The sequence below is a fragment of the Zootermopsis nevadensis genome, unplaced genomic scaffold, assembly GCF_977971745.1.
Source record: "Zootermopsis nevadensis isolate Lab colony 2312 unplaced genomic scaffold, Znev_1.0 Znev_ptg000003l, whole genome shotgun sequence".
NCBI lineage: Eukaryota > Metazoa > Arthropoda > Insecta > Blattodea > Termopsidae > Zootermopsis > Zootermopsis nevadensis.
In genome coordinates this window covers 11,754,198-11,775,065 of record NW_028259135.1, presented here as the reverse complement: position 1 = coordinate 11,775,065, position 20,868 = coordinate 11,754,198, and the positions used below count along the sequence as shown (strand labels likewise).

Here is a 20,868-nt window from a genome sequence, read left to right as displayed (position 1 = left end):
GAATAGCTAAGTATCGCCATAAAAATGAAAGCATTCAGCAAACGAAGTCGGGCGTTTACTGAATTATGTATACAAGATTAAACATTCCTTTTTCGTTTCGTCATTCTTTAAAGAAGTCAAGGAAGCTGAAGGAAGGATAAAATAGGTGGTGGGAGCAGACTGAGATAGAAGACTACAGTAGGTTTAAAAAGGAAAGTGTTGCTGAGACAAATTATTTGTGCATTAAAATTCAGCGCTCAATTGAAACCAATAAAAGCGAATGAACTTAAATTCAAACTATTTAGTGTTATTATATTAACACATTGGCTCAGGATCGTGGCCGGTGGCAGGCTTTTGTGTTGTCGGTATTGAACATGCGGGTTCTGCTACCAAGGAGCTAGTTATATTACACAATTCGGTCTTACAATATTTTAATAACTATTTTATTAAGTTTAGAAACCCCTATAATTTTAATATACACTGTTATGAAAGACTAAATAATGACGCAATATTTACACAATACACCCAAAGACCACACAAGGTTGGGAATTGATTTACTTCGAACAAATAATACTAATTTTTACATGACACGAATACTGCAAACAGTTTTAAAACAATTAGCAGTGCCTGTGGAATAAATCAGTAGTATTCTACTGCTAATTACTCTCTCATTGCACGGTAGCAGACAGAATATGAATGCAATGGCATGTAATTCCGATACATGTGTGTGTTGTTCTTAAAACATTAAAATCACGTTACGAACTTTGGGTATGCTTAGCACTTTAATTACTGGTCCTTGGCATTTTTGAACTATAATATAATCAAATAATATAATTTATTAATAACATCACCATTTGAAAACATTCTTATTCTGCCAAATTTCAGTTTCAGCACTACATATTTGAACTTCAGAATAACAGCAAAATGTTTGTTTACTCAAGGCATAGAGCCTTCACATACGAGAACTTCATTCATCGTCATTTACATACGACCCATAATATCGCATTATATTACTATAATGGGTACAGCATGTAGCTCGGATGGAGAGTCAACGACGCATGCAGAATTTTGTTGGAGAAATCATTTGCGAAACTGAAAATAAGAGTGAAGTTTTACATTAATAAGAGTCCCACGAAATGAGAATTGGGGGTGGGAGGTAAAGTAAAGTTTTTCCCACTATACGCTATGTAGGCGCTTGGGGGTTGAGTGGAGGTATAGCTCCTCTCCTTGACCTCGGCACTAGATGGGGGTGAGTGGTCAGCATCACGCCCCGGCCGGCTTTACCCCCGGGAAAGGACCCCGGTACCCATTGTAGAGGAGGCTGGGTGGGCCCCAGAGCCGGTCTGGACGCAGAGGCTGGAGAAAAATCCTCTGCCCCCGCCGGGGATCGAACCCTGTAGCTAGTCACTATACTGACTGAGTTATCCCGGCTCATGGGGGTGGGAGGTACTGGCTCAAAGTCGTGTCCAATGGCTCAGAATCGATATTAACCCTGTTGAACCTTAGGGTCACACTACCACAGTTCTAAATAGCCGTCATGTTATAAAAAGCGCATTTATTTCGCAGACTCTGTAAAACTGTTCTCTGCTTTAACATCATCATCAGACTCATAACAAATGATTGTGAGTTGAAATACAGAATGCAAATAGCTTCATTTGTGCCGTTTTTCCACTATCACATACAATTTGCGGTCGAATAACCTTGAACTTCAGGTCTACAGTGAGGTAGTGCATTACGTAAGAAGCCGACATTCATGTTGCCTGAATATCGTGTACTATTGAAGGTTAAAGTATAGACTTTAAAGACGTATTTTCTACTGGGAAACTTTACCGTCTTCCCTCTAACTTTCGCCTGGAAGTTTATTCCGCCAACATTTAAGTTGCTTCAGTAAGCACGGTCTCTGGATAGGATAAATTCTTGTTTTCATAAATTAAGGGAATATTTGAGAGGATCAATGTCAGTGAAATCAGACAAATTTAGATGTAAAATTAGATGTGATAATAATGAATACTGAAAGCATAAGAATTCAGATAAAAGAATAATGACGGGAAATACTGGGAGTGTCTCAACAAAACGCATCTGCTTACAACTTAAGAATAATACATTGCTGCCATTTTTAGAGTGCGCTAGAAATTCATTTGTACAACACAACAATAATTAATTACCTCCATACTGAAAATTCCCGAGGTTAAATGGTAACAATTATTTCGGAATTATGAGTGTCATCGCCGAAAAGCACGTCATCACCAGAAGTGAAGTCATCACGTGACCAAACCAATATCACTTCCAAAAGATGGCGAGGAGACAGAAGGCAAAACTAATCTACTTTTCTCGTATACAAACAAAGAAATTTGTCACTTGTTATCGGTGACTGTTACACTAGTACGGTCTTGCTGTAAAGTGGACAAGCAGCTAGCAACTTTTGGATCTCATCTTTTTAACCTTGTCGTAATTGTTCTGGAGTGACATCAGCATTGGTCTCTAAGGCGAATGTTCAAAGCTCTCGACTGTAGTTTTACGTAACTGGCAGCCATATTTTATTTTTGTTTTCTAAGAAACGGATGAAATTAACTTGTAACAACGAAGTCGGACCCACCCGCAGAAGAAAATCCTGAAATAACTTCTACGAACTCATTGGCCTTGATGATATTTCATCATATGATATCACCAAGCTAGTATACACGATAAAACAACGAACATCTGACAAAAACACTGAAAAGTTTCCTCATGCAGTCACAGGTATAAATTAAAGAAAGCGAATCTTAAGTACCTCACTGGCTGATCACGACCTGAGTATGTTGAGACTCTGCTCTGCGCTGCTGTGTGTGACATTGGCCTGGGGGTTGTACCGTGAAGGTACCACGCAGAGTCATGAAGACAAACCCCTTGTGGAGACTTCCCTAAGACTTGAAGCACCCGATTCTGACACAGGAGACTGGACGGCGGAATTTGGAGGCATGAAGGTACGACAAAAAATAACATAACCAAAATTAATATTATTAAAAATGTGGTATTCAGATGGGATTTAAAGAAACAGCAAATGAAGACTTTGGGAGAACTCATCTAGTCCAGGATAGAATCTATTGGCGGGCACCAATTAACACTGCAAAGAAACTATCAGCTTCTCAATGAGGAATCTGCTACGTGAAGTAAGTTATAATGAACAGAATCTGGTAGTGTAAAATCAAGGCAGCGAGGAGGCATAGATTTTTTTAAGATATTCGCATTAACCAACAGCGGGGGAGTGTCTTTCCTTGTACGTCATTAAGTATTTTCCATGTTCACAAATATTTCAAATTACGGCTATAGACGTTTATTACAATAAGATGCTTCGTATGTACTGATCTTATGGGTCACGGGTTTGTCATAAAATTAACTCAGTGACTGCGAAAAAATAGAAAGTAGAAGCTTATTTGTAAAACACTAACGGACTAAAGAAAGTTTTATTTCAATATTAATAGGTACAAATCGAACACAGACATGGGGACAGAATTATTAAGGAAGATGGTTCTTGGACACTGGATATAGCTCGCGCCACGTACGATAAGGAAGAGGATACTGACAGACCCAAAGACGAAACCGATAAAATCAGTACCACAACCGAAATACCGAAATTCACTGGAATCCCCTTAGAAGAGTATTCCGGTCTCAGTGAAGCAGATAAAATTGCGGACACAGAAAATGAGATCCCTGTGGACGAACGCTGGAGCAAAAGAGACCACACAGAAGGCGTCCGTCCTCAGGATCCGGGCATCCACCCACTTGAGATGTTCGAAATTGTGCCACGTGTCGAGCAGGGCACGAGCTTCGCGGAAGAAAGCTACGATTCTGATGAAGTGACCCTCGACCCTGACAACTTTGAATACTTCAAAGGGGTAAGTCGAAAACATCACGCACTTTTTATCTGTACCATTCAGAGCCTTCTGACACCTGAGGCTCTCTTGGCGAAGAATATGAAAATGTATGTCTTCTGGGTTGTTGTATTGTGCAGTGTGGATGATGCAACATGATGATGGAGGCAAGCCAAGACGTTTGCCCTGATGATAGAGGCTGTATACACCTCTGAAACGCCTGTCGATGTCTACCAGACTACACGAAACAACAACCCAGACGACAGCCATCATCATACCTTCCGCCATGAAAATCTGAAATCTCACGCAATAAATTTAAGAAAGTATATTAAAAGTTTTATGATGTTAGTCGAAAGCATGGCATAAGGATTTTTGTGAAAATTTGTCTATCTGAACGCAATTAGCTATACTGGCTACGTTCTTCATATCCCACTATTGCAAGCACAGCCCCCACCACTACACTCGTCCGTCGAAGACGCTGACCAGTGAGTATAAGCCCCACCTCCTGAAACATGTTTTAGGCCTACAAACCACCCACTTCAAACCTCGTTACTACAAAGTGGTTAGCTTCACGCTCCGACTTGCTTGCACTCACATACTGGGTACAGGGGTAGATGAACCTCACACTTGGTCGTGCGAAGTGTCAAAAAGAGAATGACCCCTTCCCCTGACGGGAATCAAACCCGGGCCAACCGCCCCGTAACCAGCCAATGATCTCATTTAGATTTAAAAAAAAATACGATAACTGAAACATCTAATCTTGCAGGTGGGCTGGTTCAAGCTGGACAACAGGAACTTGCAATGGCCAGATGCTCGTGATGCATGCGCAGAAGTCGGGGCGCACCTCGCTGTACCCGACACACCACAGCGGGTCACAGTTTTCCTCAAGCTCTTCAAGAGGCATCCAGACATCCCGGCTCGTGCCATTCTTAGGCAACAGGTTTACGTCGGCGTCAGCGACCCGGACCGTAGCAGACATTTCACAACTGTGCAAGGTACACGCGCCATTCAGCCCTTAACAGTATTCTTACCTAAGATCCAAGAATATGAAAACGCTTCTTAATCGGCAGCTTTCAACACCAAATCTCGGCCCGCAAATCGGCTAACCTAACATTGTATTTTGCGTCCCCCACCCCAGTCCCCGCCGGTAACGACGGGACAATGAAAAAAATTATTCACGATCGCTTTCTCGTACATCCGTCAAAATTCATTTTTCACTAATCATGCAATCACCCATTTATAAGTAACTGAAAGCGTCCTTAAATAAACCAAGAATTAATAAATACGTAAGCAAATAAGTGAATACGTATGCAATTTGGAAGCACGTGTTTCCCGAATGTGTTCTCTGATATTTTGCGTAGTCAACAGGACTGATTTCCACTTGTTGAAGATTTCTATTTCAGTATGTATGCATACAATTACACTCAAGAATGTAATATGAATCTGAAAAGCCGATTGTGTACGGTTTTCAGGCAAACCATTCGCTCCTGAATTTCCGATATGGTTCCGCACTGAACCCGACAACGCGCCTCCAGGAGAATACTGCGTCACATTCCACATCGAGGGCAGAACACGAGACGTACCCTGCTTCTACGAGCTGCCGTTTTTCTGCGAGAAAGACATTCCTGTCGTCATATAGTATGTGAGGTTTCACACCTCACATACGAAAACAAGGGTCTGAAAGCTTGTTACATTCCTACGTCTACATTTCGCATCAAAGAGTCTTTGACAAATCTCTCCTGGGTTCTATTACGTCATGAACTTCCTCTACATCGACACGTTGCTCGAAAAATAACTTCCTGTTTTATAGCAGAGGTCCCAGGAATCTCAGGATTTAAAAGTCTAAACTAGAATAATTCCATTTTATAATAACAGAATCGTGATTTGGGAGAAACACCGTTATTACAATGTCTTCCTAAACAGCCAATTTTCTGTAATGAAGCAGATAAAGTTTAAGTGTCTAACATGACTTCGCTATTAAGAAGATTGAAACCAACATATTTTTACTTTTCTTTCTTTTTATATATAGGTAACTGAGCATCTAATATCTTCGGCGTCGGTTAAGAACTGTGTATGTAAAATCATTAAGATGGTATCTTGACAGTGTTTCCAGTGTACATAATCCGTGTTTATCGATTCATGTAATTCAGATTCAAATAAATGCCGACATTCTGAGGTTTCTGTCTTTGCTTTTATTTTACAAGGCCTCCATCGAGTTAACTGGCAAAGTTAAACGTCACAGTAATGCTAACATACAGTCACACTAACTTCAAGACGTAAAAATCCATATAATTATAAATATTATCAATTTTACGCCAAAGATTGAACACCCCCAAAAATTTTATTTGGGAGGGGGGGGGGACGGCAGGGAAAAGACCAAACAATCAGTCACTCGAAAGTCCTGGCCTAATTACTTGCTCTGACAACACGATGAATGGGAAAACAACGCACCAGCTACATTGACGCTTGGCGCCATGGCAAAACATCAACTTCCTTCATACTGAATACCTTTTGTTACTTTAAGCTGCTAGACACTGTTGCTGGTTTTCGTCTGCGTTAAAAAGGAGAGAGCGGGTAGAATATTAATTTCCACCCCCCGTTCTTAAAATATGTTACAAGTTCGGGTGAAATTCTTTCGCCTTCCGGAGGACGTCGCTGATGGTTCCCCCAGGAAAATAATCGCAGATGCTTTGTGTAACGCCGTGGAGCAGTGCCCAGTTAGTTTTACCTTGGCTGATATGAGAAGGGAAATTCTAGTAGTGTATAATTACAATACATCCACAGTCTCTGTGTCTGTCGTGGTTGAGCCAAAGAAAGTTTCTTTTGTCAGAATCAAAAACAATGAGTAACCAAATCTTCTAGTTCCTGGGCAATAAATCTCTCCAGCTTGATGTGTACTGTCTTCCTCCATATTTAAATGACGTCACGACTGTTAAAGCAAAGCAGAACAACTAGTAAGTACGAGGAACTGAACAAAATTCATACATTCCACTTGTAACTAACTCAAAGTAGCTGAGGTCTTGATAAGTAATAGCTTCTCGTCCAGTCAATAATTCCCATAATTTTATAGGACGTGAAGGTTCACTGCCGTGTTCACAAGATCAAACTGAATTTAAAACATAAACTAGCTACGTTTACCGTTAAGTATCGGAATTACGTTCATATGACATTTTAGACACGCAATGACCTCAAAAATTATACCCTAAAATTTGGACGCAAATTCACAAGATATTATGTAAATTCAAGATTTCAAGATTTATCCCAAATTATAATACCCATCATTTAATAACGTATTACAAAACTGATCCCCACCGTGTGTCACTTGACTGCAGTTCAAACCTGACTCCTGCATCAATGTTTGTAAAATTATCTTCTCATCTACAAGTACATCGTCTGACTAGGCACTCAGAAACGCACACGGCACAGCTGTACGTAGGACGTCTGCAATATTTAATTGCCCTGTAATAAAAATGACAAGGCTCTATCACACGTAAGTAGAAGAAAACAGTTGGTCATATTTTTAATTATCGAGAGATAATCTACACAATCCGTATCATCCACGGATCCCAAGAAGAAATTACTTTATAAAGGTCCAGTAACATCGTCTACGTTTCAAGATCAGGATGTTCCTGCTTCCATCTTTACTAGTGTTCTGTGTGCTGTTCCAGTGCGTAGTGTGCAACGACGCACAATGTGCTTTGCCTCGACCAAATTCTTTCACATTCTCCATTAACAGTGTCCGCAACCTCACAGGACATTGGACAGCTCAGGTCAGTAAGCAATTTTCATGTTTAAAAGTGTTGCTTTCTCTGGTCGTAAATTTATAGCGTTATTACTGTAGGTACAGCTGGAACACGGAGCCAGCCGGAAAGATGTAGGTCCTTGGGTGGCGGACATCGAACACACCACAACCACGTGTGAAGACAGCGAGTCCATCCACATAGTGGCCACAGTGACAGGTACTGGAGTGTCTGTTTCATGATGCTGTATCAGTAATACAAGCAGATCGTTCACGGTGTGGATCTTTCGGTTTCAGCCCCTCCACAGCGACCGGGTGGGGACTATGAACTTATACCGAAACTGGGTTACTACAAGTTTCATACTTCTGGCAAGAACTGGCGAGAAGCGCGTCAAATCTGCGAGCAGGAGGGAGCTCACCTGCTCATCTTGAACTCCGAGGAAGAGGCTGGGGTTATAAGAAGTTTCTGGAGGCGGCATCCTAAGCTGTTCGACGGATGGAGAAACTCGTGCGCCTACATCGGAATACATGACGAGTTCGTCGAAGGAGAATATATTACATTGTTTGGCAAGTATTTTTCTACCGCCCCCCCCCACCATATTTAAAACTTACAAGGCCAGTAACTTAATTATATTACTAAAACGGGATTAATGTTAATAATGTTTTACTTCTCTGTAATTTTCTTTCTGTTCTCGGAAAAGTTTTGCCACATTGGAAATTTTAACGTTAAAATTTAGAATTATTAATTTAATTCTTTCTTGCTTTTCCTGCTTTACATATCCCACTTCTATATGCTACGTTCTGAAGGGTTAAACTACCATTACCGATGGATAAGCAAAGGTACGAAAACATACATCTTCCCTCCTTCTCATCCTTAACCCCCGCACTACACTGAGGTGCAATCACGATCGCCCCCCCCCCCCACATACCATTTGGTAAGGAGGAAAATTGATACCCAGAAACAAAGAGAAAACATCTGTCCCTTCTGGGAATCGAAACCCGATTATCAAGCCTGAAGACTAAGCAGGCAAGATTCTACATAGTTTTCTTCAAAACAATAAATTCCCATCGACCTTTATCAAACAACAATGTTTGATAACAATATCCACTGGTTTTCCAGGGGAGTCCCTCAATGCCACTGGATACGCGAGATGGGCAAAGAACGAGCCCGGTGAAGGCACTTCTGGTAATTCTGGGTGCGTTGGAAGAGACGGGGCCCTGTACGACACAAACGGCTTCAACCACCTGGCCTTCTTCTGTGAACAGGAGCTTTAGCGTCGTCATGAAGCTGGAGACAGCAGACTTTCTGAAGCATGAAGCCTACTGGCTTCCCTCTGATTCAGTTAAATTGCGTCTCACATTAATTTCGAACACCTCTGTGATGATAAGAGGAATAACTATAGAAGTCAGTGATGTCAGAAAATTCCCAAGTGTAATCAATATGTAACACGTGATGTATGTTGAGATTTAGGCAGTCTATGCATGCTTGATGACTTAATTTCGACACTGGTATTTGTTTAATAATTAAAACTATTGTTATGTAGTTAATTAGTCTTGAAATAAACAAGGAATGTAAACAACTAACTACATAATGCAGGGTCCTTCACGAAAAGGTAATTCTTTTCAACTAATCACGAAATTCTTCGCCTCTTAATAAACCAGTGGTTGCTTATCGCGTTTAGAAGGGCCTCCGCTGTACCACACCCTCACGTCAAATTTCCCTTTCATGTAATTTAATATTGATCTGCCATCTACGAATATGCATCCCTTCACGTTTTTCACCTGAAACTTTGTAGGTATTTCTTATCTCGCTCACTATATTTCTCCTTTATTTGAATACCATAAGCACACAACTCGTAGCTCTGTGAAATACTGGCACAACCAAATACGAGCAAATCCAAGGAGTTGATATAATCTAAATTTTCACTTACTCGTGTCCATTTTTCTCTCCACGTATGGATCCGTCGTGGTGAAGCAGACCCATGCCATCAAGAGAATGGGGCCTCCTAAAAAGGTTAACGGCAATAAGTATCTTCATGGAACAAAATGTTTTGGAGGAACTGACAGTCGCCAATCGCTGAGTCAAAAACATTCTCCGCCTTTTATGGAACTCGAAGGTTCATTATCGTGTTCACAAGAGGCCGCTAATGGACCTTATCCTGGCCAGATGAATCCAATCAGACCCAGCACACACTTTGTAAGATCCATTTGGATAATATTACCCTTTCGCCTGCTCCCAGTGATGCTAATCGTCTGTTCCTCTAAAACGATTTGCAAGGTAAATAAGTTAGTTGTTTTATTATACCTCACGATTCCAATTATTCTCCACGTCCACAGCTTCTCTATGTGCGTGTATCTCTTCCTTCTTCTTCCTTAATTTTCTTTCCGTCTCCTCCCTTCCTTTATCTCTCTTTTTCTTTCTGCTGCAACTTCCGTGTAACGCATTCCATCTTCTAAAAACATCCGAAGCACGTCTCACGACTGAGAGACAGGATTATCTCAGCTTCTCGACAAGATAACAGTTGCTCAGCTACTCAATAAATTCCCCAACATTCACGGAACCAGAATTTTCAATACCGTGTTATCAAGAGTCCTCTCGTCCAAATCCAATAAATCCAGCAATTTTTCGTAGGATTCATTTTAAAATTATCCTTCCATTTATGCCTAGGTCTTTCGAATGATATCTTCCCTTCAGACCTGCAAACTAATATTATGTATGAATTTCTCGTGTCCCACAGGCGTTCTATATGCCCTACCCATCTCACCTTTCTTGATTCGGTCATCCTAAGAATATCTGGTGAAGAGTACAAATTCTGCAGCGACTCATTAAGCAGTTTTATCCAGCCTCCTCTCACTGGATCCCTCCTTGGTTCTGTTATTCTTCTAAACATCGTGATCTCAAACGCCCTCAATCTGTGTGTTCTCAGAGACCAAGTTTCACCCATAAAAACATAAAAAGTGGATGACTCGTTGTCTATGTTTAGCTACAAAGCAAAATTCATATTGAAATAATATAAACAAAATAAAAATGAAACTACAGTCTCATAACGTAAGTCGACTTTTTAACTCTACTGTATCGAGTGCAATAATTATTTAAAGCGGAATGACAGATTTGTTCCCATAAGGATTATGTGTTCACCTGCTATAACAGAGGCGAAATATGTGCAACATTTTGTGCCTCCCATTTCCCCCTCCCCATCTGAGCTATATTAAAATCTATTGCAATTATTTATTTTAATCCGTCTTATCACAATATTTAAAATTTCTTATAATTAAGATACTAAAATATCATTGATGTTCCATATCGATTGATCGATTTACATTTCGGAACATTTACACAACATGTTTCGGTTTTTATAAAACCATCATCAGGTGTAAAATATATCTAAGAACTTAAAACTCAATTATGATTTCTGTAGTATTTTGGTGATGTTTCATTACGTTTGTTTTTCCATAATATACCAAAATACTACAGAAATCATAATTGAGTTTTAAGTTCTTAGATATATTTTACACCTGATGATGGTTTTATAAAAACCGAAACATGTTGTGTAAATGTTCCGAAATGTAAATCGATCAATCGATATGGAACATCAATGATATTTTAGTATCTTAATTATAAGAAATTTTAAATATTGTGATAAGACGGATTAAAATAAATAATTGTTATAATATTCACAATATGACGCAATTACACTATCTTATAAAATCTATTGGCCAAATAACAATTTCGACGTCATCAGAATTGACAAAGTTCAGCAGGAAAACAAACCCGAGGTTCAAAATCATGAATAACCTACAGCCAAAAACAAAGGAGTATCCGAAGATGGTTATCCTCTGACTCACATCCGTGAAAACCTAAAATCCTACAAAGTAATATCCGTTTGTATGTTAAGTGTGAGACAGGAAAACAAATGTTTCTGCGAGAACATTATACGACATTAAACAAGTGAAGGCAAACGTGTTTGACAATGCGAAAAACTGTGCATATAGATGTGAGAACAAGCATTCGACGAAACCACTGTCTGACTGACGAGACAGAATAAAAATTTATGCTTTCGGTGACACTGTGGCAGGATATGACAATGATCTTTTTGCCAACACTGCAACTATAAATATTCCCGCGTAAATGGAGGACCACATCAAACCAGTCGAAAGACCGATGACAAACAAACAACATTGCTTTGAAATAAGCGCAGTTCAGCTTCGTAAAATGGTTAGAGCAGAAGGCTTCTTGTGTATCCTCTTATGGCTGACCTCGGTCTCTGCTTCAGGACCAGAGTCGCACTGCGTTTCCTCGAAACCGGCAGGATTCGAGTTCTCCTTGAAGAGTTCGCGGAATAACACTGGACACTGGACTGCTCAGGTCAGGAGACTAATTTTACACCCTGAAAACTTCTTCGAGTTCCCTGAATAACATTTCTATATACAAAGTTGTCAGATAATTTCTCAGTTTTACTTACAAAGAAACGTAAAAAAAAAAATCAAATTTATTATAAGCCTGTTCATGGTAAAAGAACCACGCAGAAGATTAACATGTCTAATTTCTCTAATAGCTCTGCTGTTCTTTGCATTTTATATAACAGTACACTAGTTTCCTGATTTCATCATGTACTGGGTACAATACGAACAGGCGTGGTTTCTATGGCAACCGCAACGTTCCACAGCACCTTGAACTAAACACGAGTCCGTTCCTGTGTCACCAACACGTTCCTGTTTTAGGTACAGCTTGAACATGGAGTACGGCACGAAGACAACGGTCCGTGGGAGGTGAGCATCGAACACATCACTTCCAAGTGTGAAGACAGCGAGACCGTCCGGATAGAAGCCACTGTTATAGGTAGGATCGTTGTCCAGAAGCTGATAATTACTTTTGATTTGATTTTAAACAAATTGTCTGTTATTTATGAAACTCAAAGGTCCATTACCGTGTCCACAAGCGTCCTCACTAGTCCTTATAAACCCAGTCCACGTCCTCTCACCATAATTCAGATCCGTTTTAATATTATCCTACCATTTAAGCATTTCTCTTCTAAGTGGTATCTTGCTTTCAGGTTCAAAAAAGTACTAGTTTCTTAACTTTGGCATTTGTGCGACCGATTCTACATTGCCCTTGAATTTAGAGCATTAATGAGACATTTGATGAAAAGTACAATTTATGAAGATCGCCACTATATAATTTTCTCCAGTCTCCTGTTAAATCCACTCTCTTAGGTCCAAATATTCTTTCCAGTTCGCTGTTCTGAAACATTACTTTACCCACGCTGTAAAGAAGAGAGACCAAGTTTGCTTTGCTGGTTATTCCAGTACCGCCAGCCCGACCAGGGCCACCGCAACGATTACGTCAAGACTATCAGATAATTCCAGGACACGGTTACTATAAACTTCACACATCAGGAAAGACGTGGAATCAAGCTTTCTGGACGTGTCGCGATGAGGGAACTCATCTCGTCGTACTGAACTCGGTTGAAGAAGTTTCTGTCGTAAAATCCATATGGGAGAAAACTCATAATTTCAGTAACATCGAGTATAAAGAATTCATCTTCCTTGGATTACGGAGAGGAACAGATGGCTCTTTCATCACGTATACCGGTAAGAAATCTGTCTGAAAAATGATTTTTTTAAAAAAAAAACCAAAAAACCTATTGGATTATTATTAATTTGTTTTATCGTTATGTAAATGTAGCTACAAGACTAAATTTTCAGGTCACACAAACCGGATTTCCGCTTTCTGAACCTTGAGTACCAGTCCATACGATGATTCAACTACAGAAAAAAAACATTACAGACACTAAATAGGAGATTTTTATGAAACTAAATTTTGAAAGATTTTAAACCCTTGTCATCATCGATACCAACATAGCGGTCTTCCGACATCTTGCCGCGGAAGCAACATGCCATGCACATAATTTTTTTTCTGAAACATTCATGGCATCTCTGAAAACAATGTTTTTTAGAAACTTGAAGGGAAGATACCGCTCGGAAAACCTAGGCGTACATGGAAAGAAAATATCAAAATGGATATTAAAGATGGAGTTTGAGTAGGTTCATTAGGCTCAAGACAGGTTCCAGAGGTAAGCTCTACTGAACACAATACTGAAAAGTCGAGTTCAATAGAGGGCGGTATATTGACTAGCTGATGTACTATTAGCTTCTCTAAAAGGACTATGTTTCGTGGAATTGTTTACATTTTCTGATAGTGTAAAATAACATAAGACTAAAATCGATTTATTTTTATATACGAAATTAATCGATCATTGTTAAGATGTTCTGATAAGAATCCATGCTTACGATACAACGGCTGTTAACCCTTTGAAGCCGAAGATCGTCTGAATATTATTTACGAATTCAGTCCGTACCGCGAAGAAAACACTACACCTCACCATTACGAAAATCAGCTGGTTAACCCTTTGAAGCCGAAGCTCGTCTTCATAATATTTACGAATCCAGACCGTACCGCGAAGAAAACACTTCACTTAACCATTAGAAGTCGAATCAGGCGGTACCACATAAGATTTAACAAGAGAACATCCCGGTCAAAGCCTTAATAACATCTACAATGTCCAATTTCTCGAAACCTTAAAAAAAGCTGACATCCGCGTTAACTTTTTTAACACCTCTTTCTTATACGTACGTTTCTCCGTATTTAATTAAGGTAATATAAGACATAACTGAGAAATTCACTGTACTAGGTGTTCCTCTCAACGAAACTGGTTACCAAGTCTGGGCCAAGAATGAACCTAACAACGCCGGTGGTGACGAGAGCTGTTTGTCGATGACAGACACCGGAGGCCTCAACGATGCGTATTGTGAACGGAAACTGGCTTTCATGTGTGAACGAGAACTGTGATATTAAGCTCCATCGTATTAAAATGCCTGGTATAAAAAAATATATATTGGAATGTGATTAATTTGTACATTTATTGCATAAATTCAATAAACTGGTGAATAAGCAGTGACCAATATCTGTCCGATCCATCTCTTGAACAAATTAACTGAAGTAGCCTTTGATCTTCTGGGTTGTGATGTAATCTCATACAGTAAACGTGCGGGGGTCAACAGCACAAAGAGTCAAAAGGCAAATGCTTGTTCTACCCGAGATGCAGTTCCTACATTCTCAACAGTATATTCAATAGCTTATGCCCTGAAGATGGAAGCAATAAGTACCTACGAAACTTTGGTAACCACCTAGATGATGACACAACACTACAACCCACAAGACCAAGTTACACATTTTCACAGCCGTGGAAAATTCAAATATCAACTTTCCAGTCGGATCACTTCAACGTCACATACGTTAATATACACAACGGTAAATGTATATTTCTACGTAGTCAGTAACTTTGAATTATGGGCAAACGCCTTTATTAAAATTTCGCAAGGAACATGCATAATGTAAATATCAATAATATAAATAATGATTATCTGCTTTGTTGATATTAAAATAATCATCCGCTACGGATTTGACGTCGAAATTTCGTGCAGTTGTTCCGGAGTTGAGAAATACGAACAGACACGGCCTTCCTACTGTGCCCCCTTGCAAGTTCGTTGTACAAAAAGAAAACCAAACTCCGTGGAACAAAGTCATTTTTAAGATGCTGATAGTCGCTCAGCTTATCAATAAACGTCCCTCCTTGTGGAAGCAGAATGTTCAGTACCGTATTTGCAACAGCCTAACACTGATACAAATTCCTGAGCCACGTGAACCTTTTACACACCCAGCAACTCATGTCTTAAACCCACTTCAACGTTATCCTCCCATCGACGTGTACGTCTTGCAAATGGTCTCTTACCTTCAGCTTTTCCGACAAAAACGTCAGCTTCTTACAACTCCTTCGCATGCTACAGGTCCCGCCAATCCTACTAATCTCTGGTGAAGAGGGCGAATTTTGAAGCTGCTCACTATTTCTAAGCTCTCCGACTCAGTGTCAGACTGAAAAACGTCCTGGAGAAAATGTTGGGCAAATATGTGTTAAGTATTTTCTTGGTTTTCTCAGTGTTCACCCAGAGGGGCCTTCAGCAACTCTACAGAACCGGGAGAGGCCTCGAATACCTGTTTCTCGTGACTTCTCCCGTCCTTGGCCGTTCAGTGATCTGATAACAGTCTCAGCTGATGGTGCAAAATGAAACTGCTATACGCGATCGTGTGTTACACTGTTTTGTCAATTGTGGTCACCGGTTGTTTGTCAAAGTCACGATGTTCTTTAACAAGTTTTAGGTTTTCCTTAACCAGCTCCAGCAAACAGAACTGGACAATGGACATCACAGGTTAGAATCTGTTACTAACGGCAGTATCACGAGAGTTGTAACTCGTCTTTCGACCTCTCTGAAGTGAAACTCATTAAGATGCTTTCGATATTTTGCTTTCCGTTAACCCACAAGTGTTAAATTATAAAATTGTAGACATTTCAGATTTTCACGGCGGTAAGCATGAAGAATACAGTCTTCTGGGATATTGCGTCGTGTAGTCCGGTACAAATTTATCGACGTTTCAGAGGTGCTTACTGCCTCCGTCATCTGGGCAATTAGTGACTTAGAATTTCCTGTATATCGTAAGACAATTTTTTTTATTACAGGTTCAATTGCAACGTCTGGAAGACGAGGCATCACCACCTTGGAACATCAAAGTGGACCACACAACTGAGCAATGCGACGGAATGGAGAACGTGGGACTAATCGCCACAGTCTCAGGTAGGCAAACACAGTCCAAAGACGGGCTTGCAGATGCCAGAACCAAGCTCATCTTTATCCCATTCCACACTTTGAACCACTGCGAGTGGACCAAACAGAATACGACACTGGTTTCACGTGTTAATCGACTACTCTAACGAAACGACATTTTGGTTATCGAAACCGAAGGTTAAAACACCGTCAATGACAGCGCCTGCCACTGGACACGATCTTGAGGCTGATCCATTCACCGCCAATTCTCACAACCCGCCTCCATTAAAATCCATCTTAATTTTATCCTCCCTTCTCCGACTTCCAAGAGGACGATTTTTAAATAATTTCCTCAGCCAGATTTGTAGACAAAAATTCTTTGCTTATATTCCCCCCTTATAGTCACATGATGAACCCGTAAAAGCCTTCCAGATTTCACTATCATAACCTCTACAAATTATAAAACTTCTCGCTGTGCATTGTCCAAAGTTACTTCATACTACCCGAGTCTTTAATATTTTCGCGATCACTTCTTTTTCTGACACTTATAATTAAATTCTTACCATCCAAGTAAGATAATATTTTCTGTACTCGCATAAAACAAGAGGAAGAATTGCTTAGTTACATACCGACAGCTTTAGCGCTTGTGAAAGGATTTCGGGTGTACGTATAACAACGCACATGCGCAATGTAGGCCTACTTAAAAATACGTTCCTATCCATCAAAAAGTTACGTGTACAGTAGATCAAATAGTTACCTATTTATTTATTTATTCTCTTAGTGTCCGGAATATAGTCAATATGAAATTATGACCTCTTGGGCAGTCAGTCATTTATATACAGCGATGCAATCCAGCGTTTCGGAGTCTGTCTCTGTCTCCATCATTACAGTTAATGTCAACCCTGATGACGAAAACTCAAACAGTCTACGAAACGCCAGATTGTAACTCCACACTTAAACAGGTAATCGCTCAAGATTTCATTGCATTCAGCCGCCAAAATTATTCACAGTGTATCCCGAATTTCGTTGTGATAATTCAATTCCCATGCACCGTGACTGAATGTTTTATACCAAACATCGTTACAAACTACCACATCACAATTCAGCATAACAGTACGAGTACAGTATTTCAAAGAAAGTGTTTTTAAGATGGGAATATTAAAAGTCTTGAATAAAATTTTAGGTTTTCACGGCTGTCAGGATAACGATGCTGTTTATCTGGGTTGTGACTCAATGTGGATTCGCAGGTATATACCGACGTTTCGGAGAAACATGCAGTCTTCAGAGCTGAAGAACAAACAGTTAGAAATCTTGAAACGTAATCAAATGCAAAGTTTTAGAACAATATTATTTACCCATCTAAATTATTGCGTTGCGTGTATTATTATAATTATTATTATTATTATAATTGCTGTGATGAAATTAATTAAAATAACGTGGATAGGGCATGTAGCATACATGGTGAGACGGCAAATTTATACAAAATTTTGGCCGGAAAATCTGGTGGAGAGACGACTTGAGAGACCTGAGCGTATGCAGAAGGATAATATTAAAACGGATCTTAAGAAAATAAGGTATAAATGAGTGGAATGCATTAATCTCACTCCGAATAAGAACACGTGATGAGTTTCATAAACACAGATAATTTTTTAACTAGCTGAGCGAAAGGACTATAATATGACAAGATAATTACAGTATATCAACACTCTTAAGGGAACACAAAATAGTGTTCAAAGCTCCGAGCTATTTTTTTGTTTCAGTTCGAAGTGTTTTAAAAAGAGCTGTAGGTTGAAGAAACAGTGAGACGCCAACTTTTAAAAAGGAAATGTTTGCACTTTATCGTTTAAAACATTTGCTTCTATAAATCTACTCAGAATATTCGTTGTGTGTTACCAATTCTTTCCGGTATCTGTTATCTATTGCAGGAGACTGTGAAGCTGGGTTATTCGAAATTTGGCTGGCAACTTACTGCACTAATACAGGTAGGAACTGCAACTTTCCATGCACCACTCAAAACCAGTGGGCCTAGATACGTGTCGTCTTTGAGGTAGTGACGTCACACCTTGTAGCTTTATATGCAGTTACCAACAGTTTAAAAAAACCCTGCTACATCCATCTTCTGTGTCGTCTGGGGTGAAGAACGGTTACGAACCCAACTCATTTCCACACAGAAGAACAATGCAGCAGGCTCTTTCAAAATGTTGACAACTGATTACAGGGCAACAAGGCGTCACAAACAAGGAAACAATATGAAATCTCAGCCATGAAAACCTAAAACCACCTAGAAAATTAGTGCAATGCTCGCTGTAGCAGGTAGATGTTTGTATATTGTAAAATTGAAACATCAGAACATAATATAAAATACACTTAACTGTCGTATTAGGAATGGAAATTTTTTATTGAATTAAGTAAGAATGGAAATATAAGTACTGCAGACTCAATGCGCCATCTATAAAGGCGGATAAAAGTATTAACTTTACAACCCCTGACATATCTGAAGTACGTTTAACGTTTAATAGTACATGAAGGCCATTCGGAATTTCAGAAGTTGTACTTTTGAAAAAGATTTTATTAGGATTATCGACTGAAGGAGGGTGGAATAGACGAAGCTGTTATCAAGCATGGAGAAACAAAAAATGCGTACAGAACATGTGTTATAAAGCCTAAAGGGACGAGATCAGATGATACGATAATAAAATTTTATGTTAAGGAAATATGTCGCGAACGTCGTCATTCTAGTTTAGGATAATTACAAATGACGGTCTTTTCTGAATAAAACAATGAACCCTACGGTTACATAAAAGGCGTAGAATTTACTGCCTATCCGAGCCGCTATCAGCAATTCAAGAAATATTTATTCCAGGGGGTTAGAAATTTTAGTGTATCTGTTGAAGTCAAATATCAGCTACTTGGCGTAATAAGGTCTCTCTACTTCTGCTCGCAGTGCGGCCAAATCAAGATTACGAGCTGGTGAGTGGTGTAGGCTTCTACAAGATGCACACAGAAGCTGTTTCATGGGACGAAGTAAGAAAGGCCTGCATCGACGAGGGAAGTCATCTCGTCATTTTGAATTCTCTTACAGAAGTTGAAGTAGTAAAATCAATCTGGTCTAAGCACCCCATAATCTCCGGGAGTCAATGGCCCGAGTATATTTATATTGGGGCCCACGATCTGCTCTAAGAAGGAAAGTATGTCACTGTATTAGGTAAGGAACAACGTCACAAGTCCATAGTCGAATGCTTCCTAATTGACAGGCCCCGGGTTTGAAACTCGGCCCGGAGGCCGTCTAGCCTGAAAGGCGATTCGGGCTTCTTACTCAATGCAAATGTTGGAATATTTTAAACGAGGTAAAATTTGAGGTTTTCAAGGCGGCGAGTATGAAGATGGCTGTCTTCTGGGTTGTAGCGCCGTGTAGACTTATTGTCCTGATGATGGAGGCAGCAATGACCTCTGAAACGGCGCTACAACCCAGAAGACAGCTGTCTTTGTATTAAATTAGGTCACGATCGCTTCCTTCCTCTTGCTTTTAATTCATCGTTTGAGCGTCATCAACAGTCCAAGAACAAATTCACTATCATAGAAAAACACGTGACACTTGAGTCTTGGTACTACTTCAATGCATTCGTACAAAGTATTCAAGTGGCCAGCGGAAATGTGAATAAAATATTAACATTAACAAAAAAATCCATTTGTCTATTCTGCTCAAATGGCTTAATATTTTGGGGCCCTTTACTTCGTGATTTTACATTAGTTCACGAAATTTGATTTAAATGTTTATATTGGGATTCCGTTCTTTGCGTCCTGTAAATGCATCTTTGAAGATGGCTGTCTTCTGGGATGTTGCACGGTGTAGTCTGGTAGAAGTTTACCGACGTTTCAGAGGTGCTTGCTGCCTCCACCGGCCCTGACGAAAAACTACACGACGCAACATCACATAATACAGTCATCTTCATTTGTCTGCAAATCTAAGGACGAAGAAGGACAGCCGCTGAACGAGACTGGGTACACCGCGTGGGACGCCAACGAACCCAACAACGTCGGGGGAGATGAAGACTGCCTTTCTCTCAAGAAAACAGGAGGACTCAATGATATGGGCTGTGTCCTCAAGTTGGGCTACGTGTGTGAACGAGAGTTATAATTCAGAGAAAGACATCATAAGGTTTCGGTGTCTTGGTTTAAATTATTCATATACTTTGGCTACTTCATTATGTCTGGCTGTTTGGGCGACGTCTGCTGTTTCAGCTGCTACGAAACGCAAAATGATTAGAATGTGTAATAGTTTATTCGTTGAACAATAGATGCAACGTAAACATAACGCTCAGATAGATTCGTATAAATTAACTTTCAAAACCTTGCAGTAATTTTATAGACCCCTATAAACCAACAAAACATATTTCTTCTTAAAAAGCTAATGGTCGCTTAGCAGGTTTAGAAACTGGCCGTCATTTATGGAACCTAAAGGTTCATTATCGTGTTCACAAAAGCCTCAGCACTGAATTTTTAAACGTCCACTTCTGAAATTTTGAACAACAAGTTTAAAAGTGCATTACATAATTTGGTTAATGAAAATAATTATCAGATAGGTCTAGGCAATTCAAAAGACTTCTTTTCCTGAAATATGTTACCATTACTAAATTA

The 20,868-nt window shown here is 39.7% G+C and overlaps 2 protein-coding genes across 2 annotated transcripts; both read left to right on the top strand.

Moving 5' to 3' along the window:
• Window positions 1-2,736: 2,736 nt before the first annotated feature.
• On the top strand, window positions 2,737-6,011 carry LOC110838268 (uncharacterized). The gene is made up of 4 exons (XM_022081322.2): window positions 2,737-2,942; window positions 3,441-3,854; window positions 4,597-4,825; window positions 5,303-6,011. The coding sequence occupies exons 1-4, from the start codon at window positions 2,775-2,777 to the stop codon at window positions 5,467-5,469; spliced, it is 978 nt and encodes a 325-aa protein (XP_021937014.2). The 5' UTR covers window positions 2,737-2,774; the 3' UTR covers window positions 5,470-6,011.
• A 591-nt stretch (window positions 6,012-6,602) lies between these two features.
• Window positions 6,603-19,593, top strand: LOC110838287 (uncharacterized). The gene is made up of 13 exons (XM_022081343.2): window positions 6,603-7,600; window positions 7,672-7,789; window positions 7,867-8,136; window positions 8,690-8,843; window positions 9,907-9,915; window positions 11,698-11,935; window positions 12,292-12,409; window positions 12,877-13,161; window positions 14,262-14,417; window positions 15,803-15,837; window positions 16,146-16,260; window positions 18,156-18,212; window positions 19,175-19,593. Exons 1-13 carry the CDS (start codon window positions 7,454-7,456, stop codon window positions 19,408-19,410), a joined length of 1,938 nt encoding a protein of 645 aa, XP_021937035.2. The 5' UTR covers window positions 6,603-7,453; the 3' UTR covers window positions 19,411-19,593.
• The last annotated feature ends 1,275 nt before the right edge of the window (window positions 19,594-20,868 follow it).

Coding starts and splice junctions, on each gene's coding strand:
- LOC110838268 (XM_022081322.2), top strand. CDS start 2,775: ATGTTGAGACTCTGCTCTGCGCTGCTGTGTGTGACATTGGCCTGGGGG. Junction 2,943..3,440: donor CGGAATTTGGAGGCATGAAG/GTACGACAAAAA, acceptor CAATATTAATAG/GTACAAATCGAACACAGACA. Junction 3,855..4,596: donor ACTTTGAATACTTCAAAGGG/GTAAGTCGAAAA, acceptor CTAATCTTGCAG/GTGGGCTGGTTCAAGCTGGA.
- LOC110838287 (XM_022081343.2), top strand. CDS start 7,454: ATGTTCCTGCTTCCATCTTTACTAGTGTTCTGTGTGCTGTTCCAGTGC. Junction 8,137..8,689: donor AGAATATATTACATTGTTTG/GCAAGTATTTTT, acceptor CTGGTTTTCCAG/GGGAGTCCCTCAATGCCACT. Junction 14,418..15,802: donor CATGTGTGAACGAGAACTGT/GATATTAAGCTC, acceptor TTCCTTAACCAG/CTCCAGCAAACAGAACTGGA.